General features: G+C 37.3%; 1 protein-coding gene across 1 annotated transcript in view; it reads right to left on the bottom strand.

The window, feature by feature from the left end:
• The window catches only part of LOC136261074 (uncharacterized), a 111,390-nt gene extending 90,639 nt beyond the window's left edge, over window positions 1-20,751 (bottom strand). Inside the window, exons 1-4 of the mRNA XM_066055040.1 lie at window positions 20,596-20,751; window positions 9,738-10,013; window positions 4,268-4,499; window positions 3,949-4,010 (exon numbers count right to left, since the gene is read on the bottom strand). Coding sequence (XP_065911112.1) covers window positions 3,949-4,010; window positions 4,268-4,499; window positions 9,738-10,013; window positions 20,596-20,751 — 726 coding nt within the window. The remainder of the gene's footprint in view (window positions 1-3,948; window positions 4,011-4,267; window positions 4,500-9,737; window positions 10,014-20,595) is intronic.
• Between the last annotated feature and the right edge of the window lie 1,004 nt (window positions 20,752-21,755).

Raw genomic sequence — 21,755 nt, 5'->3', positions numbered from 1 at the left:
CCTTCTACTATCTATGGAACCATTATATCAATATAATTATATGTGCAGGGGTGCCCACAGGCATGAAGTGTTGTGAAACATCTGATATAGGTAACGCGGGTCTGTGTGATATAATGCAAGTGCCTTTGGTAACAGTGCTACAGTACCACCCAGAGGTAACATTACACTAACGAGCAGCTGACACTTGTGTAGCCAATTTTCAACCCATGATTTCTTTAGCATGTGTGTGCTAACTAACTCACCACATGTAGCCATGAAACGTGAGCTCCCTCAGGTGGCTGCCCCAGTAACCGCGTGCCTTCGCATGTGATATATTTCAGTCATGCGTCATGTCGAGTTGTGGCCTGGATTTGAGCACTCGCGAAGGGATTGTAACGTTACCTCTGGGCGGTACTGTACCTGCATCGCTGGGTGTTCCTTCCCATGATACCGAATGGTTTATGAATGTGTCGAGGCCTCGACTGACTGTGTAGGTGGGAGACTTATGACTGACTCGCGTGTGGATTAATCTTGCTCCTGTTTACAATGATCGGATCGGTTTCTGATATGCCTTTCATATCAGTAATGAGCACTAATGCTACCAGCAATGTAAAGTCTTTTTGCTCACTACAAACAAATAGAAAGCTTCTCTATTCTATTCCATAAAACGCTAAGTTACAAGAAGCCATACAACTGTATGTGTGATTATTTATTTAATTATTTATTTATTAGTGTTAAAGTATTCTTGCCCAGAACAGTAGCTGTTACACTTTAAGAATAAAGAACTGCACCAAAGGAAAACTAATCTGATAATCTGTATATTGCAGCCATCTTGGTAACTAATCAAAACACGGAGTAATCCAGACAAGAAGTAAAATATTTGTGGTTGATAATTGCCTGGTTGTGTAATAGAGGCCACATCATCATAGGTAACCAGCTGTATAGCAAAAGTTACATCACTTCTGTTTTCTCCATGCTGAAAATTATATACATCATGCAGTAGCCACACTGGTAGTTTCATTTGATTTACACTTAAGTATGCAATAATTAAATCAGTAAAATTGGTATCAGCTCTTTTAGGTACAAACTAATTGGATAATGGTACAACTGAAAATCTTTATCAGTACACGTCTAATAGCTACATCATGAGACACTTCTATTTCATTTCAAAAGCCGCCTAGCTACTGAGGTTTTTAAGATATCATGATGTTTTACAATCAAATACAATTAATAAGAAATAACACATATACAGTGTATTTCAGTATAATAGAATATTCGATTATTCATTTTTGATTAAAAGCATTCATTCTCTTTCATTTAGAATATTTGTTTTAGCTGTACATTTAGAGATAGGCTATTCCTGGTAGTCTACAAGGCCTGTACCATTTTTCAGCTGTGTAACACCTTTAAAATCTGAAGAGAAGGTAGTTCACAAAGTCTGTAGAGAGTCACCACACCTGTCTTTCAGACCGCCAAAAGAAACCACCTCAGAGCAAAGTTTAATTACCTGTGTGAAAGTTTAATATGGACTTCATTTAGCTTTTTTACTATTTAAAAGTTTTTGCTCATGTACAGACAAACAGGTAGGTAGGTAGGTAGGTAGGTAGGTAGGTAGGTAGGTAGGTAGGTAGGCAGGTAGGTAGGTAGGTAGGTAGGTAGGTAGGTAGGTAGGTAGGTAGGTAGGTAGGTAGGTAGGTAGGTAGGTAGGTAGGTAGGTAGGTAGGTAGGTAGGTAGGTAGGTAGGTAGGTAGGTAGGTAGGTAGGTAGGTAGGTAGGTAGGTAGGTAGGTAGGTAGGTAGGTAGGTAGGTAGGTAGGTAGGTAGGTAGGTAGGTAGGTAGGTAGGTAGGTAGGTAGGTAGGTAATCACACACACACACACACGCGCGCGCACGCACATACACCACACACACGCGCACACGCTTACGAAAACAGCTTCAGTAAACCAGGCATGGGCACACACAAGTGGTTTAAAAATACATCAAAAAATGGTCAGGCCTTTCTGTTTAATAAATACATCAAGACACATGGGAGTGTGTTGTGTGGCCCAAGAAGTTGGCATGCCACATTGTGGGTACATACATACATATCGACAGAAAAATAGAACATACAATTTTGACACACACACAGCTCCATCCAGATGGAATGAATTTTACAGTGTAGGGTGAATTTTTGTAACTGAACTCTCTACAGGGTGACTTGTTATGGCTGAACTCTCTACAAGGTGATTTGGTGTTAGCTGAGCTCTCCAGGTTAACTTGTTGTGTAGTTGAACTCTCTACAGCGTGCCTTGTTTTGTAGTTGAATTCTGTATGGGGTGACTTGTTTGTAGCAGAACTCTCTACATGGTCACTTGATTGTAGCTGAACTCTCTACAGGATGAGACTTGCTTCTTACTGAAGGTTCTAATAGGGTGACTGCATTATTAGAGTATCTTGATCAAGCATTTGTTACACGTAGTTGGTATTTTTATTGTGACTTTTTCTTAACCACTGAAAAGTTATTCTATCAAACAGTATGGTCATACTGTTTAGTAAGGTTCCCCTAAAGTGACATGTGTCACTAAAAAAAGCTGTGTCTAAAAACCGTCATGGAAATATCATATGTGGCAAAAATCACCTTTACAGAATAGTCTTACTACATTCAGCATCAATTACAGCATTAAAAAAACAAGAAAACACTTACAGTCATCCGGATATTGAATTTTTTAAAAATTGCCATGACTTGAAATTTTTCCTGCCAAGCCTGCCTGCCAACCAGTCGCAAAGCTAGAGGCCAGTGCACGGCTACCATTTTACGCCACAACAAGAACCTCACTGGTGAGATGTGCCTTTTGTAGTTCCAACAAATGTCTGCCTTCTGCGCTTTGCCATTCCTTTTACCTTCAATTAAATAGTTGTCTTCTTCATGCCAGAAAATCATACCAAGGTGTTAATTTTCTGTATCGACACTTTTCTTGAAGTAGTGTATTTAGATGTCACGAAACTATTTGAGGCAATTAATGGACTGCAGTATCGGATAGCAGCTAAGCTGTGCTTTAAAAACAACCCTTAAATGATCAGAATGCACCACAACAATGATCTAGGTCTGTAATAAAAACAAGGTATTGTGCCATGCCCACTAGCTTGATCTCCTGCATAGCTGAGTGGTGAGATTGAGATACTCTAATACAGCAGTCACAGCCACATGTGCATTTCATAGCTATGCTCTAACAAAAAAGTTAACAAACTAGTGCAATAAAAAAATATTCTACAATGCTGAGTAGGGATTTTCCCACATCGCTACAATGCCAAGTAGCTAGGGATTTTCCCTCATAGCTACCATCATCTCTTGTTTCAACTAGTGATGATTAATCTACCTTTACATCGATTTTCAGCTCATTCCTAAAAGCGGTTTGCCTAGTAGGTGTGGTAACTAACGTTTTTGTTAACAAAACCCAATCAAGTGATTGTTACACACTCTTGGTTTTTGCATTGTATCTTTGTAGTAGTTTTAATCTTGATTTCTTTCAAACCACTAAAAGGCACTCCTACAAAGGTTAATCTAAATACAGACCAATTTCAATTGACTCCTTGAATTGGTTTATCCTGTAGAATTTTGATCTGATTTTACACGAATAATTGTTCATAACTTCATGAATCTTGATCAGATTTCCATGGAAATTGGTACTGACGTTTGCAAGTGTACTAAAATTTCAGCTTATTGGAGTACATGTTTGCTTTTTTATGGCAGATTTTGCAAAGTGCGCAAAAAAGAAGCAAAAGAAGAAAAAGTAAAGAAATATCTGAAACTGGACACCTCATATCTCAGAGATATCTTTGGAAATTTCTTTCAAATTTGGACTCCCCTACCTGGCAGGCATCTCTACAGCAAATTTAGCTCCAATCCATGGTCAACTGTCGATGAATGGTTCTAGTGAGTACATGACAAAGTACATTATGTACATTAAGTATTGTTTAGTGGTGAAATCACCCAAACTTCATTTACAGCAAGTCGTGGAAACTGCTTCTTAAAAATTGCTTGTTCTGAACTGCCTTTGTGGTTAGATACATCAATAACATATGCCACAACTAGACTACCATACAAAACAGTCAAGCAGTCATATGGAGGAATTTGTCTTTGTAAAAGTGGTATGCACCCTTATAGTGTAACCTCTTTATATAGATACAATAAACATTATTACTAATGTATATTTTGTTGTAGAGGTATGCATGTCCTCTGGAATTCCTTTCAGCATGAGGTGTGAAATAAATAATTGTTTTTACAACACCACCACAGTGTATACACATACCTTGACCAGTTTGAAACATCCATATTCCAGGAATACCCACATTACTTGTATGTGTAATATTAATAATTAGTAAAGTATCTGATTCAGGAACATTGTAAAAGTTAGTGCCATTCTTAGTGTCATATCCAACCGTGGCTTTATGTAATGTCCACTGTAACAGTTGATCAGCATAGAGAAATATTACAAATGAGTTTGTTCCATCAGTTGCTAGCACACATTGAAATGTGTTTGTCTGTAACAATTAAAGAAAAACTATTACATTACTTTAATCAATAATGTTACATGATTGCAATGTAAGGACATAACCAAAGGAAAGTGCCATGCTATAAAAGCCAATTCCACTGCATTGCTTATTTTTTGCAAGAAAAATCAACTGATGATCTAATTATCAACTGTAAAGCACATTGCTGAAGTGTTCATCCTATACATGTTATCTTTGCAGCCATTGTGAATCTATTGCTATTTACTGATTTTGGACATGCAGATCTGCTCCTTAATGAATCAGTGCTTATAAACTCACAGCTCCCCACAGATATTTCTAAAACTGTAAATCTCACACTACAGTACAAGTTTTCCTTACTATCGCTTCATAGTGTAAGAAGCTTGTTCAATAGAATAAGTATATGTGACCGGATTTGCGAAAAGGTACCTTTTCCACACATTTGACATAGCAGCAAACAAAATGATATAACATGTGACTCCTTATACTGATTAACTTGCTCTTAGCATCACAATGTAGCCAGATACTGTAGCTAGAGTCATTGAAAAATTTATGCAATTATGTGCCATGATCAAAAAGTTATGAAGCTTTAAAGTTCAAAAAATGGGTCAAATTTTGTGTGTGAAAAAGGTACCTTTTCGCAAATCCGGTCACATATAGTATAAGGGTCATTCCATGTCAAATCAACAAGGAATTTAGGGTCACCACTTGGATTTTGATGAAACGTGGTGTGTTTGTAGTACCTGTGATGCTTATCACTCATGCAGATGTTTAGCCCCATACACCCCATAGTTTCTGATTTGTGACCACAAATATTTTGAATATTTCATGAAAAAATTGGTCCATCTCTAGTTACAAAATTGATTAACTTCACACTGTGTAAATATTTTTAAACACAATTTTCACTGATGAAAACTGTTGATTGACCTTTCCAGTGATCTCTAAATTATGGGATATCTACTTAATTATGGTTCAAAAGTACTTAATTGAAAACTTTAATCCTTTATATTTTGAACAAGGCTGCTTGAAATTCTTCAATATTTTCGTGAATAATGATTGGGTCATGGTCTATGTTTGATAAAAGTTTTGTGGTGGGACCACAATGGATTCAAGAGATATAATGAATTATGTTGCGGTATGCAGTGGAATTTTGTAGTCTATTATTGCTGTATAGGAGTGTACACCTCCAATAACCACTCACAACAAAGCCATGTCAAGTTTGTCTTACAGAGTGAAGGTGTCTAGGTACAGTGCTGTATTGAGACCATGCAGTTAATTTATACTGTATTTACTCGATTTGTGCCGCACCCTCAAATAGTACCACAGTGTGTTACTATTCGAGGGTCTTTATCCTTGTTTCTGAAAATAATTTTAATAGTACCACACCCTCGAATAGTACCGCACTATACTTTCGTAATTATTCATTACTAGTGCTCTCATACCTTAGTATTAGTCTCCATCTTGATTTAAGGAAGGCATTGTCCTGGTAAAACTTAAATAGCTGTCACATAATTGAAATTCCAGATATTAGTTAGTAAATTGACCACTTAGCATGAGGCGTGACATGGTTGTGCTACAAGGACTTGAGTGAAAGAAAGGTCCTGTATATATAGCAGTAAGTATATAGCAACGTGTTGTGATTGTTTTATAAAACTATAATGTAGATTAGCTATAGTAGTGGCAGGTTTAAAATATTAGCAGCGCACTCTCGAATAATACCGCATGTGGCACTATTTGAAGGGTTATATCCTTATTTTTGGGAAAAAAATAATAGTACCCCTGGGGCACAAATCGAGTAAACACAGTACTTTTTAAATTGGAAATTAATGTATAGCACCGAAGTATCAACCCTTTAGTACACATGAAAATGTGGTCAACATGTTTACCTCCTGCGTGAGTATGATGAATTTATGACTTGATCTTCAGAGTGGTCATAAATGTAAAGTGATTTTAGTAATTAATTTCACACAGTACATGTATACAGTAAAACCCCTCCATTCCTAGAACCACAATAAAGTGCTCATATTACAGAAGCCACAGAAGTATCTTACTCCAAAATGTATGTGCACCACTAGAGTGTGAGTATAAACAGGTGTCCTGGTTAATAAGGTGTCCAGGTATCTCTTTTTAGGAGTTCTATTGTACATACCTATGCAGCCACATACACAACTTAAATAGGGCTACAGTGGGATTAGGCCTCCGTTAAATATGCCAGCATAATTTAAAGCATGATAGGCTTACTTGCTATGCTGGCATAATGCCGGCATTTTGCGATAGTATCCTGGGTTAAGTCGTAATTTTTAGTAAATTGTTTCTCAATATGGCGTGTCATGTGACAGCAGAAGCTATTGCTAATAATCTAAACAAGAGTAATAGTGATATAGAAATAATACCAGCTACTGATAATAGGGAGCTTGACAGTAGTACTAGTGAATATGACAATGATGGTGGTATTGAGGCCTTGAGTGATATAGAAGTGCGCAGTTGTACTTCTTCAACAAGCATATTTGACTGAGGCCTAAGTGGGATTCAACTTAATAAAGACGGTAGTTCTGAAGAGATGGTAGCTACAACATTCACATGATATGTTTATGGACAAATGATGATCAGATCTGTAATTTAAATCAACCTGTCTAATAAGGACCATTTTTTGTATTTGCTAGAAAGGGTTGATGCTTTGGTGCTATACATTAATATCCAATTAAAGAAGTATAAATTAACTGCAGCTAGGGACCCACCAATTATGCTGGCATAATAATGAGTATAATAGGTGCTTGAAAGCCAAGGGGTCTGCAACTCCCTTGAAATCTCGTACAGCCCTCTGTGAAATCTTGTTGAAATCTATCCTTTTGAAATCTGAGATCTCTGAAAATTGTTGTAAAGTTCCGCATATTTCCTGTATGCTTCCGTATTTTCAGCGTCACGTATGCTACGTCCAACATTCCCACAAGTTTGCAGAGAACTCGAGAAAGAATTTCGCGTATTTCCGTATACTACATATTACGTGATGATAATATTCCAGACATCTAAGATTTCAAATTGTTCTGAAATCTTGCCATAATTGCTTGAAATCTTGAAAAATTGCAAAGATTTGAAATCTCGTACAGGATTTTTCGGAGTTGCGGACCCCTTGCTGAAAGCATTGAGCATAATGCTAGCATAATAGGCAGAACACTTGTGCATTACCATAAATTCTTGCTTATCAAAATACATATCATAGAAAAAGATCGATATACTCTAATAGAACAGTCAGGGAATAATCAGACAGCTGACTGTTCTATTAGAGTATATCGATCTTCTCTGTGACATGCATTTTGACAAGCTAGGATTTAGAATCTGTGCTTCAGTAACTTATTGTTTTCCCATAAGGCCAGGCAAACTTGATTAATTTTTTCTCATCCTGCCCGCATCCCTTTTCACTCGACTGCCTCTAATCTCATTATTGCTGTTATCAATCATCTGCACACTTATTTTGATGCTGAGATTGTTTTGATGTGATCTACAGCAAAATTTTGATGCTGAGAAGGTTGGCTATCATTTTACAGCACAGCTAATGTCACGTTCAACTTCACATCAGAAACGGTGGTAAAACATAAGTACTAGTACTTAAAAGGCTTTAGCAAATCTTTCTAGTAACAGACAGCTTGATTTGAAGCATTTTCTTTACTAACATATAATGAAAAATGACCTATTTCCCACATGGAAATCTGAATTTTTTTTTGTGGATGAGAAACAAGTAATCAAGTCTACCTGGCCTAAAAGTGCAAATTTACTAGAAAAGCATGGAAACTGAGGTATGAGCATTGAGCATAATTTGAGCATAATAGGTAAATATTTTAAGCATAATAGGCAAAATTTTGAGCAGTGCAGCATAGCATAATAGGTAAAATAATAAGCATAATTGGCGGATCCCTACAGCACATAGATGGTCTTTCAATACAGGTAGTCACTAATATAGGTTGCACTGTACCTAGACACCTTCACTCTGTAAGACAAACTTGGCATGGCTTTGTTGTGAGTAGTTATTGGAGGTGTACACTCCCATACGGCAATAATAGAGTACAAAATTCCACTGCATGCCACAACATAATTCATTATATCTCTTGAGTCCATTGTGGTCTCACCACAAAAATTTATCAAACATAGACCATAACCCAATCATTATTCACAAAAAATGGTGGTCACGACCACCAGTTATTCACGAAAAGATACCTTTTTCACACACAAAGTTGGACTCATTTTTTGAAGTTTAATGCTTCATAACTTTTTGACCATGGCATATAATTGCTTGAAAGTTTCAATGAATGTAGCTACAGTATCTGGCTACAGTTTGATACTAAGAGCAAGTTAATCACTATAAGCAGTCAAGTGTTGCATCATTTTGTTTAATTTGCTGGTATGTCAAATGTGTGGAAAAGGTACATTTTCGCAAATCCGGTCACATTTGAAGAATTTCAAGCAGCCTTTTTCGAAATATAAAGGATTAAAGTTTTTGATAAAGTACTTTTGAACCATAATTAAGTAGATCTCCCATAATTTAGGGATCACTGGAAAGGTTGATCAACAGTCTTCCATCAGTAAAAATTGTGTTTAAAAATATTTACACAGTCCAAAGTTACAGTCAATTTTGTAACTAGAGATGAACCAATTTTTCATGACATATTCAAAATATTTGTGGTCATAAATCAGAAACTATGGGGTGTATGGAGCAAAAATTTACATGAGTGATAAGCATCAGAGTTAGTACAGACACACCAAGTTTTGTCAAAATCCGAGAGGTGACCCTAAATTCCTTGTTGATTTGACACGGAATGACCCATAAACAATGTAATGACAGAAAGGTAAAAATACCATGGGAAGTTAGAACATCATTACATGATCAATGCTGTACATCAGTTACCTTAAGATAGTAGATTCTTTTCTGTGAATAATGCAATTACACTGTGTTTGACTACTCTGACAGAGGACATGCTTCTTGCACTAACTGAAAATATAGGAAAAGTAGTCGGTGTTGACCAAAACCAGGTATTTCAAGCAAAATAAGTATCATATCATATATTATATTCTCAGTTGTTTTTCACTTTGTCTATCATACATATTTGCTTAAGCAAATTCTACAGCCAGCACTCTGGGTTGCACTGGGTAGTTTTGTGATTATGATGCCCCCTGTTTGCATTAAAAGCAACACTGATGCTCTGGTCACTCCAGTTTTGGACCACAACAACATACATACAGTTTCTCTTCACTTACCTTGCTAGTTTGCCCTCCGAAATGTGGAACAGCATCCCATGTGGCAATAAACAAATTTGTAGCAGTGAAGAATGGCAAAGAAAATGACAACTGTATTTCCCTGGTAGCCCTGTCAAGTAGCCCAGGATCACTAGTTTCTCGATAATACACAACTCCAGTTACTGAGGTATCAACATCATCCCAGTATGGGGCAATTAAATCATGACCAACAGGAAAAAGTCGAGGCCTATATTCAGTAAAAACTTGTTGAAAACTGATAACTCCATTGTTATTAACCTGTGGAAATATTTATACAAGACATGCAGTAGTGCATTGTATAACAATGGGAAGCTAGTGAAGGTATGTGCAACGGACAAGTCACAAGTGTGTAATACACAGAAACCAAAATAATGAGATTTTTCACTGAGTAAATCAATATGCATCTTGGCTTCATTTTATTTTCAGTTCACTCATAATAATTCAATACTTGTAATTTATATATCCTTCATTTGATATTCATCAAATATAGAACACAAAAACTATAGCATATGTATAATTTATTATTTTTATTTACTAAGGCTTTACAGCAAGAGGATTCTATGAGATGCTATATTATACTAGTATATTAAACATTTAAAAATGAAGTAGGGAACTAAGCAATAAAAAACTAGTAAGACAAGATTATATGAATGACGGTACTACACATACATAGCTCTATGGGAAAATCCCTACATTGGCATGTCATAACAGTTATTTTGTTCAATGCCAAAGTAGGGATTTTCCCACAGAGCTATGTTGTAATACCATCATTCATAATAATACTCTTGTTTCATTAGTTTTTATTGCTAGATCCCTATTTAATTTTTAAATTAATAATATACTAGTTTGTTTAGTTTTCTTTCTTATAGCTACAGCTATGATATGTGTATGTGACTGTTTTATTAGAATATCGAACATGGCTGTTGTATTAGAGTGATTACTTTATTAGAGCATTTCAAGTGGGCCTCAGCCAGCTAGACTATATGTGATATGAAGGGGAATGGTCATAGCATGCCTTGTTTTTTTCACCATACTATGAAACGTGTATTTAATGATCAATCACTATAAACACGGCTAGATCATTAAAGGGCATATCCTTGGTCCAGCTATATTGTAAAGGGACGTGTTGCTTGGTTGTTGTTGGTCCAGCTATTTTGTAAAAGGTCCTATTGTGCATGTACAGTGTCTACCAAGAAATACTTCTTAAAGCAGAGTGAGTGCCGCTTTAAATAGTTTTGTGGCGTCTAATATGGAAGGTGTCAATATGGATAATTAAAGGCTTTGATACAATTTCGTTTCATGAAGAAGACCAACACAATTGAAAATTTAAGGAAAAGCAAGACGCAGAGGACAGACACTCATTGGAACCACAAAAGGCACACTTGGAGTTAAGTATTGTGGCAAAAAATGGTGGCTATATGATGCGTTGTTTAGCCTCTATCCTTGCAATTGTGGTCAGGCAGGCAGGCAGGCAGGCAGGCAGGCAGGCAGGCAGGCAGGCAGGCAGGCAGGCAGGCAGGCAGGCAGGCAGGCAGGCAGGCAGGCAGGCAGGCAGGCAGGCAGGCAGGCAGGCAGGCAGGCAGGCAGGCAGGCAGGCAGGCAGGCAGGCAGGCAGGCAGGCAGGCAGGCAGGCAGGCAGGCAGGCAGGCAGGCAGGCAGGCAGGCAGGCAGGCAGGCAGGCAGGCAGGCAGGCAGACCAAAATGGGTTTTGCCACTTAAAAAAATTAATATTGAAGTGTATTGGGTTTTTATCAACGTTGAAACCGGGTCACTACTGCTGACCCGGATGACCCACTGACCTGGATCCGGGTCAGACCCGGATTTGACCCGGATGTGACCCGGATTAATTAAAGCCGAGACGTGTTTCGGCTAGTCTCGAGCGAGCAAACTAGTCTACATTTTGAGCGTTCGATTCGTGTTGAGTAAATATTATTGCAACTTCAGCCTAGCTGTAGGTTGAAGACCAAAAAAAAAAAAAAAGGTCTTCACCTACTAATAGCTACCCCTCACCATAGATACCCTCAGTTTCGTGCTGCATACTGCACTTACTAGCAAATGGGCATAGCTGAGCGTATGTTGGTAATGCGATAAGTGGGCGTGGCTCACGAAAGAGCTACGCGATAGCGTTTATAAGTTTCCACGTCGTCAAACGAACAATTTCGTTTCTCACGTGATCCAATCCGGGTCAGACCCGGATAAATTGTAAACTGGGTCTGACCCGGATGACCCGGAGAAAATGTGACCCGGATGACCCGACCCGGTTTCAACGCTGGTTTTTATATTTAATGCTACAATTGATGTTAGATATGCGAAGACCACTACATTTAGGTACTTTTGTTGCTTAATTAATTAACACTTTAAGGACTGCTGCTATAATATTACATCCAAATATAAGTCTTTCATGAAAGCCCAGCACCGCAATAGTACGTCCAAGTGTATAGGATGTAAACAAAATGCTGTAGCTCAACAGCAATTAAAGCTATGAGCTTGAAATAAAAGCCATTATATTTTCCATTAATATGTGATTCTTTTGATATACAATGCCAATATATTACGTGAAACTACGCTAGAAAGAACTATCCTTCTAATGTTAAGTATATCAAGACACAGGGGCAGATCTAGGATTTCAGAAGGGGGGGGGGGGGGGGGGGTGCTAACATGGACATTTATATATTATGTGGCAAGAAAGTTGATCATGGTACAACTAGTGTACGAAGCACACTCAGCATGATTAAAGAGCATGCTCTATTTAGGGGGGTCTGGGGGCATGCCCCCACAGGAAAATTTAGCAAATTTGGCCTACTGAGATTGAATTTGGTGATGTCACTTTGTTTATGTGATAGCATTATTCCCCTAAAGTTTGTCAATATACAGTAACTATATATAAAGGGCACATCCAGTAGCTAAAATTCAATCTTAGACTAACATCTTAAAGAGCTAGTTACCAGAAACATATGGGCACATGATCAAACTTAGTGTTTTGAAGTATAACATAATTTGCAGTCTCATGGGTCAAACTACACTATAGCTGTCCAAAATTAACAGTAGAGATGAGTGGAGAGGGCAAGTAGACTCACCAGTGTGTTGAGTGCACGTGCACTCAGCATGTATAGAATTTAGGGGCTCTGGTAGCATACTCCTCTGGAGATTTTTGGAAAATTGCTTTCACAAGATTGAATCTAGAAGCTATTATTAACCAAATGTGGGTACAAGATGAATGAGTTCAGTTGGAAGTAATTTTAATTTAAAACAGAACTATACTTCTTGTTATTGAATTTTAAGAAACTGTATAATAGTGGCTTGTCAAAGAGAATAAATAGTGTATAGTTAATTGAATGTAAGGTCAAGAAGAATATTTAAAACACAGGATTGGATCTGCACTTAAAGTTGAGCTTCAAGGGGTTAATTGATAGTGCAAACTCCAGAAGCTGCTATATTTAGATAAATGTAAGTAGCATGAGATTTGATCAAGTAAGGGAAAAAATTAGAAAAGCTCTCAGATGTTGCAGCCTTGTGAACTTTATAAATGCTATATGAAATTCACTATTATATATGACTATATTGGTTAGAGTTTGGTTTTTTGCTACATCAATTCACAAATTAGCCAATAAAATTTATGTGGTAAATTCATCAATACATACAAGATCACTAAATGTAGTGTATTGCTTGGCTTAAGATATAGCTAGTGTGCTTTACAGTCTCATGGCTCAAACTATAACATCCAAACAGTAACAATGAAGAGAAGGCTTGGGAGGGCAAGTATATACACTCACCATGCAGTATGTAGAGTACACATATGTAGAATTTTCCAGCTAGGGGGTCTGGGTTGATGCTTTCTCTGGAAATTTTTGGAATATAATTATCGCAAGATTGAATCTGGAAGTTATTTTTAACCAAATACTCTATTGTACTGAAACATTGTGGGGGTACAAGTAAGTAATTTTAGAAAAACAGAAGTACACTTTTATATGCTATTGGATTATAAGGCAATACATAATAGTGGATTGTCAAAGACATACACAGGATTGGATCTTATAAGGTCATTGTAGAGATTTAAAATGCACACAAAAATAACTTCAATTTTATAGTATATATATAGCCACAGATTGTTCTGTTACCATTTCAATCTGACTTTTCCAACTATATGGCCCCATCACCATATTAATTTTTTACAACCAAAGTCAAAGTCACTTACATATACAACTAGATTTTGGCCACAACTAACCCCTTATACCATGACAGCATAAATGCTGTGGTATCATTTGAGCTTATAAAGTTGAGCTTCAAGGGGTTTGGGAATGCAAACCGAGTGCAAACCCTGTATGACATTAAATTTTATTAGCTTCAATTGATGCTAGATTCAGATAAATGCAGCATGGAACTTTGGTATTGATAAAGCAAAACAAACATTTCTCAGATACTACAGCCTTGTTAGCTGTATACATGCTAAGAAATTAACTGTTTTATTTATCTTGCTAACCCAAGCATCAATGTAGCAACAACTGAAAATACCTATAATATTAAACTATATTTGACAGAAGTTGTTCTCAGAAAGTGATTAGTATATGGCAGGATGTTTGGAGCAACAGTAAGATATAGTGCACAGGTCAAGAAAACATACTGGCAACTTCTTGAAAAAAAAATTATGATGGATGTTCTATTAGAGTAGTTGACTGTTCTATTAGAGTATTTCGAATTTTAGCAGCTTTTAGGTTAAGTCTCACACCAAAAGTATAATTTGAACCCCTCTTAGTAATTCTAAGTAAAGATTAGCCATTCTCCCTTCTCTTTCCATCTTTTCATTGAACATGCATACGCATAAGATGCAATTACTTCTATGCTGCAACTTCTAGAAGCTTCCTAGCTTGCACATAGTAAAATTTTGGAGGGGGGAGGGGGTGCTTCAGCACCCCAAGCACCCCCCCTAAATCCGCCCTTGAAGACACACGGCGGTGTGTTGTGCTGCCCAAGAAGCCGGCACGCAACACCCGTGAGTATATTGACAGGAAGAACGAAAATGCAAATTTCGCACCTCTGTAGCTCTGTGTTTCCTTGATGAAACAGGACGATTTTGCTGTGGACGCACCCTCCAACTTCAGTACTCTACATACCAAATTTGAGCGAAATCGCTTCAAGTGTTCCCGAGATATGCGACTTCAAAAATTGGCTTAGTTTCTTCGTATTTTCTTATTTTTCTTCCTCTTTTCGCACACTTGCAAAAACTGCTATAAAACGCGAACACCTTATCCGATTTCCTTGAAATTTGGCACACAGAAGGGGGGTATAAAGGCACAACTTGGTACCAACTCTGGCTAGAATACGATATACAGGCAAAGAGTTATTAGCGATTATTCACGAAAAATAACACCAATATGTTGTCACGCCTACAGGGTAAACCGCTTACGGGAAGAAGCTGAAAATCTGTGGGTGAATAGGTTAACTATTGAACCTCAAACCTATTATGGTTTGAAAGAAATCGAGCTAAAAACCAGGAAGATACAATGAAAAAACCAACAGTGTGTAACAATTATGCAATCGAGATTAGCTAATAAAAAACGACTACTTGCCAAGCCTACCAGAAAAACTGCTTAGGGTAATGCTTTGAAAATCGCTGTACAGATGGAGTAATCAACTTGGACAGGCTCTTCAATGGTGTAGAAGAATCAGACTTAAAGCCACAGAGTTATAACACGAAATCCAACTGGGTGTAGAAAGTGTGAGATCGAGATACTCTAATAGAGCAGTCATCCTAATAGAGCAGTCATCCTAATAGAGCAGTCATCCTAATAGAGCAGTCACCCTGAAGAGAATTCAAGAGATCAGCTAGAAACAAGTAACCTGTATAGAGATCAGCTAGAAACAATTCACCCTGTAGAGAGATCAGTTAGAAGAAGTTACCTTGTAGGGAGTTCAACTACGGAAAGAGATAATTCAGCTAGAAGAAGTAACCTTGTAGAAAGTTCAGCTACAAAGAAACCACCATGTAGAGAGTTCAGCTACAAACAAATTGCCCTGTAGAGAGATCAACTAGAATAAGTTGCCTTGTAGAGAGTTCAGCTACAAAGAAACCACCATGTAGAGAGTTCAGCTACAAACAAATTGCCCTGTAGAGAGATCAACTAGAATAAGTTGCCTTGTAGAGAGTTCAGCTACAAAGAAACCACCATGAAGAGAGTTCAGCTGCAAATAAATCACTTGTAGAGAGTTCAGCTACAAACAAATCACCCTGTAGAGAGATCAGCTAGAAGAAGTTACCTTGTAGAGAGTTCAGCTACAAACAATTTATCCTGTACAGAGATCAGCTAGAAGAAGTTACCTTGTAGAGAGTTCAGCTACAAACAATTTATCCTGTACAGAGATCAGCTAGAAGAAGTTACCTTGTAGAGAGTTCAGTTACAAAGAAACCACCATATAGAGAGTTCAGCTACAAACAATTTATCCTGTACAGAGATCAGCTAGAAGAAGTTACCTTGTAGAGAGTTCAGTTACAAAGAAACCACCATAATATAGAGAGTTCAGCTACAAACTAGTGACCCTGTAGAGACATCAGCTAGAAGAAGTTACCTTGTAGAGAGTTCAGCTACAAAGAAACCATTCTGTAAAGTGCTCAGCTACAAACAAATCACCTGTGTAGAATTCAGCTACAAACAAATCACCCTGTAGAGAGATCAGCTAGAAGAAGTTACCTTGTAGATAGTTCAGCTACAAACAAATCACCCTGTAGAGAGATCAGCTAGAAGAAGTCACCTTGTAGAGAGTTCAGCTAGAAGAAGTTACCTTGTAGAGAGTTCAGTTACAAAGAAACCACCATAATATAGAGAGTTCAGCTACAAACTAGTGACCCTGTAGAGACATCAGCTAGAAGAAGTTACCTTGTAGAGAGTTCAGCTACAAAGAAACCATTCTGTAAAGTGCTCAGCTACAAACAAATCACCTGTGTAGAATTCAGCTACAAACAAATCACCCTGTAGAGAGTTCAGCTAGAAGAAGTTACCTTGTAGAGAGTTCAGTTACAAAGAAACCACCATAATATAGAGAGTTCAGCTACAAACTAGTGACCCTGTAGAGACATCAGCTAGAAGAAGTTACCTTGTAGAGAGTTCAGCTACGAAGAAACCATCATGTAGAGAGTTCAGCTGCAAACAAATCACCTGTAGAGAGATCAGCTAGAAGAAGTTACCTTGTAGAGAGTTCATACTACAAACAATTCACCCTGTAGAGAGATCAGCTAAAAGAAATTACCTTGTGGAGAGTTCAGCTACAAACAAATTACCCTGTAGAGAGATCAGCTAGAAGGAGGCATCTTGTAGAGAGTTCATTTACAAAGAAACCACCATGTAGAGAGTTCAGCTGCAAATAAACCACCTGTAGAGAGTTCAGCTACGAAAAGATCATCCTGTAGAGAGTTCAGCTAGAAGAAGTCACCTTGTAGAGAGTTCAGCTACAAAGAAACCACCATGCAGAGAGTTCAGCTGCAAATAAATCACCCTGTAGAGAGTTCAACTAGAAACAATTCACCCTGTAGAGAGATCAGCTAGAAACAAGTGATCCTGTAGAGAGATCAGCTAGAAGAAGTTACCTTGTAGAGAGTTCAAATGCAAACAAATCACCCTGTAGAGAGATCAGCTAGAAGAAGTTATCTTGTAGAGTGTTCAGTTACAAAAAAACCACCATGTAGAGTTCTGTAATTAATATATGTATTATATATATATATAATTTGTACAATTTTACTGATAAAATCAGAAATATTTAAAGTATTTAACATCTCCTTCATCTTTTCTTCTTCCTGTGGTAAAGAAAAATGATCGGTTAAAAAAGCCCCAAAGCCGGCCATAAGCCCCAAAGTCGGCCTATGGCCGGCTTTGGGGTATACAAATACAAAAAGAAGGGAAATATAATCCAAATCAGCCAAGCTGTAAAAAAAGAGTGTGGCCCTCATAAAGGCCATGGTGAAAAAAGATGTGAAATCCAAGGTGGCGGCCAAGAAATGGCTGTGATGCTAGGTTAATGGTAAAAATTTTAATAACAACAATCCAGGTGAATTTTGTGCCAAGACCAAGCGGCACCAAAATTCACCTGAATTGTCGTTATTAAAATTTTTACCATTAACCTACCATCACAGCCATTTCTTGGCCACCACCTTGGATTTCACATCTTTTTTCACCATAGCCTTTTTGAGGGCCGCACTCTTTTTTTTACAGCTTGGCTGTTTTGGATTAGATTATATTTACACAACAATAAAACTAACCTTGTACAAATCTGTTCACTTTGTTGCTTGTATTAAGCTAAAATAAACTTCATGGTGCTTTTCATTTAGAGATGCATCTAATGATATACAAGATCACGTGATGCCGTTCTTTAAAAGGAGTAAATTGGTGGCTTGTAACAGATTGCATCGCGAAGAGGACAGATCATCACCGGTGTTAACAAATCGCTTTGTTAGTTGAAAACGGTAAGTTATACACACTTATAACTTAGATATGTAGTTCTGCTTATTATTGATAGGCGAATCTGTACTACAGCTTGTATAAGCCCTTACTACTTCCTGGGATTTTGGTGATGCTACAAACTTGCTAAGTAATAGAATGCACAAATTTCATGAAACATGTGGGTTTTCAGGTTAGGCACTATGTAAATTACTGTGGTCCTTCAAGATATTTCTAGGTTCTTTTAGAGGCAGCATTTTGGCTGCCATTTGTTTTTGGGGCAATATCTACTAAACAGTACTACCATACTCTTTGATAACAGTGCAATTACTATGAATTTCATGCAAATTTAAGACAGTATTGGCAGTTTAGACTTAAGAAAACATGGCTTAATTTATTATCATGTCTACTAGAAAACTAATATTTCTTTCAGACTTCAGTACACTGACCAGTTGTAGTTCTAAAACTGAAAAGCACACAATTGAGGTGTGTACTCTTATTATAATAGAGCTGTCATAGCTATACTACAAATCTGAAGAAAAAAGCATGCAAAAAAATTATTGTGGATTCAAATCAGGGTCCAGGGACCTCCATCCCTAGAGCCAAACCACTGTATCACTATTGCCAGTTAGCTATCCACTTCCTTTATAAAGGAAGGCTCTACTTGAAATCCACACTATGAATGGGTTTAATAATTTTATATATTGAAGTTTTAGAATTTTCTAATACATTGTACACGTGTTGCATTGGAGAGCAAAAAGTAACTTGGCTATTAAAACTTAAAAATTACGGTATGGTCACGGGAAATCATTAATGCCTATCGATACTTTTTGAGAAGGTCATAAAATCAATCTAGCAGCATGAAAAGTTTAAAGTGAACGTGAAGCTCTTATGTAGTTATAGTGTAGTTTGAGGCAGCTGGAACAATGGAACACTACAAGTTGTTGTAACAACACAGGTTAGTCAACCTGTACATTGCTCATGCTCCAGCTGCAATACCATGTTTTTCTGCTGCCAAACACAGCAAAGGCTTTAGGCTCTATGGGGCATAGTAATACTGAATATTAAATTTATTAGGACCTGTGGAAGCGTTTTTGGCATTTTTCTTCCCAGTGACAAAGATACAAGCCTTCAAACAACTTGTTTCACTCAAAGAAACTACAAAAAGTTCAATAAAACATCTTCACAAATAGTAACTTAAAATGTTGCTTCCACAAGACCTAGATATTTTAGTTGTTTAGTTACTTATATTAAAATTATAAGGATTCAGTGATCCATTAGTCTGGTTTTTGGCAGCGTGTTTTTGCAAAACATCGGTCTATTGTGGACTACACACCCAAGAATAGCTGTTGATCTGCAGTAAAAACAAACAACTACAAATAGTTGCATTGCTACCACAACACAGTTGTTGAAATTATTTATCCCTGCTTGAGTAAATGCAGGCTTATAATTTGTTGCACCTACGCATTTCAAAATATATTGTAACCTTAAGTAACTTTCTATTTTCCATTGCTTTTGTAGAAAAGTGTTAAAGCAAGCCCTAGGTCAGCCGAACTTATAAATTAATAGAAAATGAAAACAGCTGAGCTGTAAAGAGTGTGACTTTCAAAAAGCCAGTGTTTTAAAAGTTGTGAAATTAAAATGCAGAGGTGAAGAAATTTAAGACATGATGTTCACAAATGTTGTAGAGTATGTAACAAGCTTGGTGCATTTTCTATGTACATATCAATTTCTTACTAAGCCTTCTCTACCTTGCCTAAGATAATGGTATGCATAGTATGTTTTAATCTTTGGAAGATAACGAGGTTTTTAAAAACCACTAAGAGACCTGCTAGCAGGTCTCTAGCAGTTTCTAACTAACTATGTTAGAGACTTGCCAGCAGGAGGACCTCAAGTATTGCAAATCTCACATTGGATCACTGATCTGCAATGCTCTTCTGAGCGTATTCAGGCTGATAGCCTGCAGTGGATGACCAGCTTCCCAAGCCAATAGAGTGTACATAGAATCTAACATTGTAGCTACATTTGTTATGACGAATGGACAAATCCAAAAATATTACAGAAAATTCTATTTATAGCACATAAGTGTTTTACGCCTGTTTCTTTTTTTGTGTTTGTTAAACCTCGTTTATACATACAGCATACAGTTACTATACATCACATCATGATGGTTCTTTGAATGCCTTTCAAAACAAGTCTTCATCTCCTACAATCTCCTTGTAACAGAAGTTTTACTGGGATTGAGTCCCACAAAGTTACTACAGTTACTTGCCAATTACAGTGAAAGCGGTCCAATGTTCAAAAATTGCAGAGGTTCTGAAAATAAAGATGGCTGGCTGGATCAAAACTGTGTAGTCTGTTTGATAATCTGTATGTTATTGTCTTAAAAGTTAGGCAGAAAGTTTAGAGGTTACCTCGCCCTTCATCATCCAAAGACGACATGTAAAGCCCAAGATGGAGGCATTGAGATGGTCAGTCAAAGAAGGTAGTGTAAAGCTGCACATATTCTCAATACGAGGTTGAAGGTTATCCAAACGACTTAGATGCACTTGAATACAAGATGGAACCATACTCTAATACAGGACGAATCCAAGATTTATAAAGTGTGAAAATATCTTGCATTGAAAGAATGAACGGCAGCAGTATAACTGACCCAAATGCTGCCTTTCACAACTCAAAACATTGTCTACAAGTACACAATTTTTTTTTGAATTTTCAGACCATAGCACATCGATAAAAAGTACTGAAACAAGCTGGAGTAGTGCATGATATTAAATCACAGTAAAGCAGTAAGAAGTGTTATATCCCCAAGATACCATAACAGAAATGCACAGTAGGGACATAACATTACTTATTGTTTTACCGTGATTTAATATTGTGCACTACTCCAGCTTGTTTCAGTACTTTTTATCAATGTGCTATGGTCCCTAATCTAGTTGAAAATTCCAATTTTTGTGTGCATGTTTGTTAACTTTTTTTGTAATTATTATATTATTATTATGACTGGTGAGCCCACAATTATCATCTGAAAAGTGAAGTATCCATTCAATTCGTTGTCAGCTATGTTAGATCTGTTACACAGTATTATGAATCAAGAACTGTTTTAAAAGCACCCCTGCAATCCATGCATACCGCATCAAAAGAAAGAAATGGGCGTGCCCCAGTTACATCAATTTTCATCTGAAAAGTGAAGTATCCATTACACTTTGCTGTCAGCTATGTTTAACCCGTTACACAGCATTACGAATCAAGAACTGTTCAAAAAGCACCTCTGCAATCAAAGTAGCCACTATGAAAATACGGATGATTTCCATTACAAAAGAAAGCCATCACGTGCTACTGCCAAATCGACACTTTTTGCTGTCAGCAAAGATGAATGGGACACAAGGAGGATACCGGTAAGTCCATGAAGAATGCATTGTACGTACTGCAGTATGCCAAAAGGCACCTCTCAGACTGAAGCAACGTCGGACAGTGAAAAAATCAAGCCCGTAGCCTTAGCTGTTATCAAGTTACGCCTGTCTGAAGGCATCAGTCAGTCAGTCAGTTACTCTGTCAGTCAGTTAGTCACTAG

The sequence above is a fragment of the Dysidea avara genome, chromosome 7, assembly GCF_963678975.1.
Source record: "Dysidea avara chromosome 7, odDysAvar1.4, whole genome shotgun sequence".
Lineage (NCBI taxonomy): Eukaryota > Metazoa > Porifera > Demospongiae > Dictyoceratida > Dysideidae > Dysidea > Dysidea avara.
The sequence above is the reverse complement of the archived record's forward strand: the minus strand, read 5'-3'. Positions and strand labels throughout refer to the sequence as shown.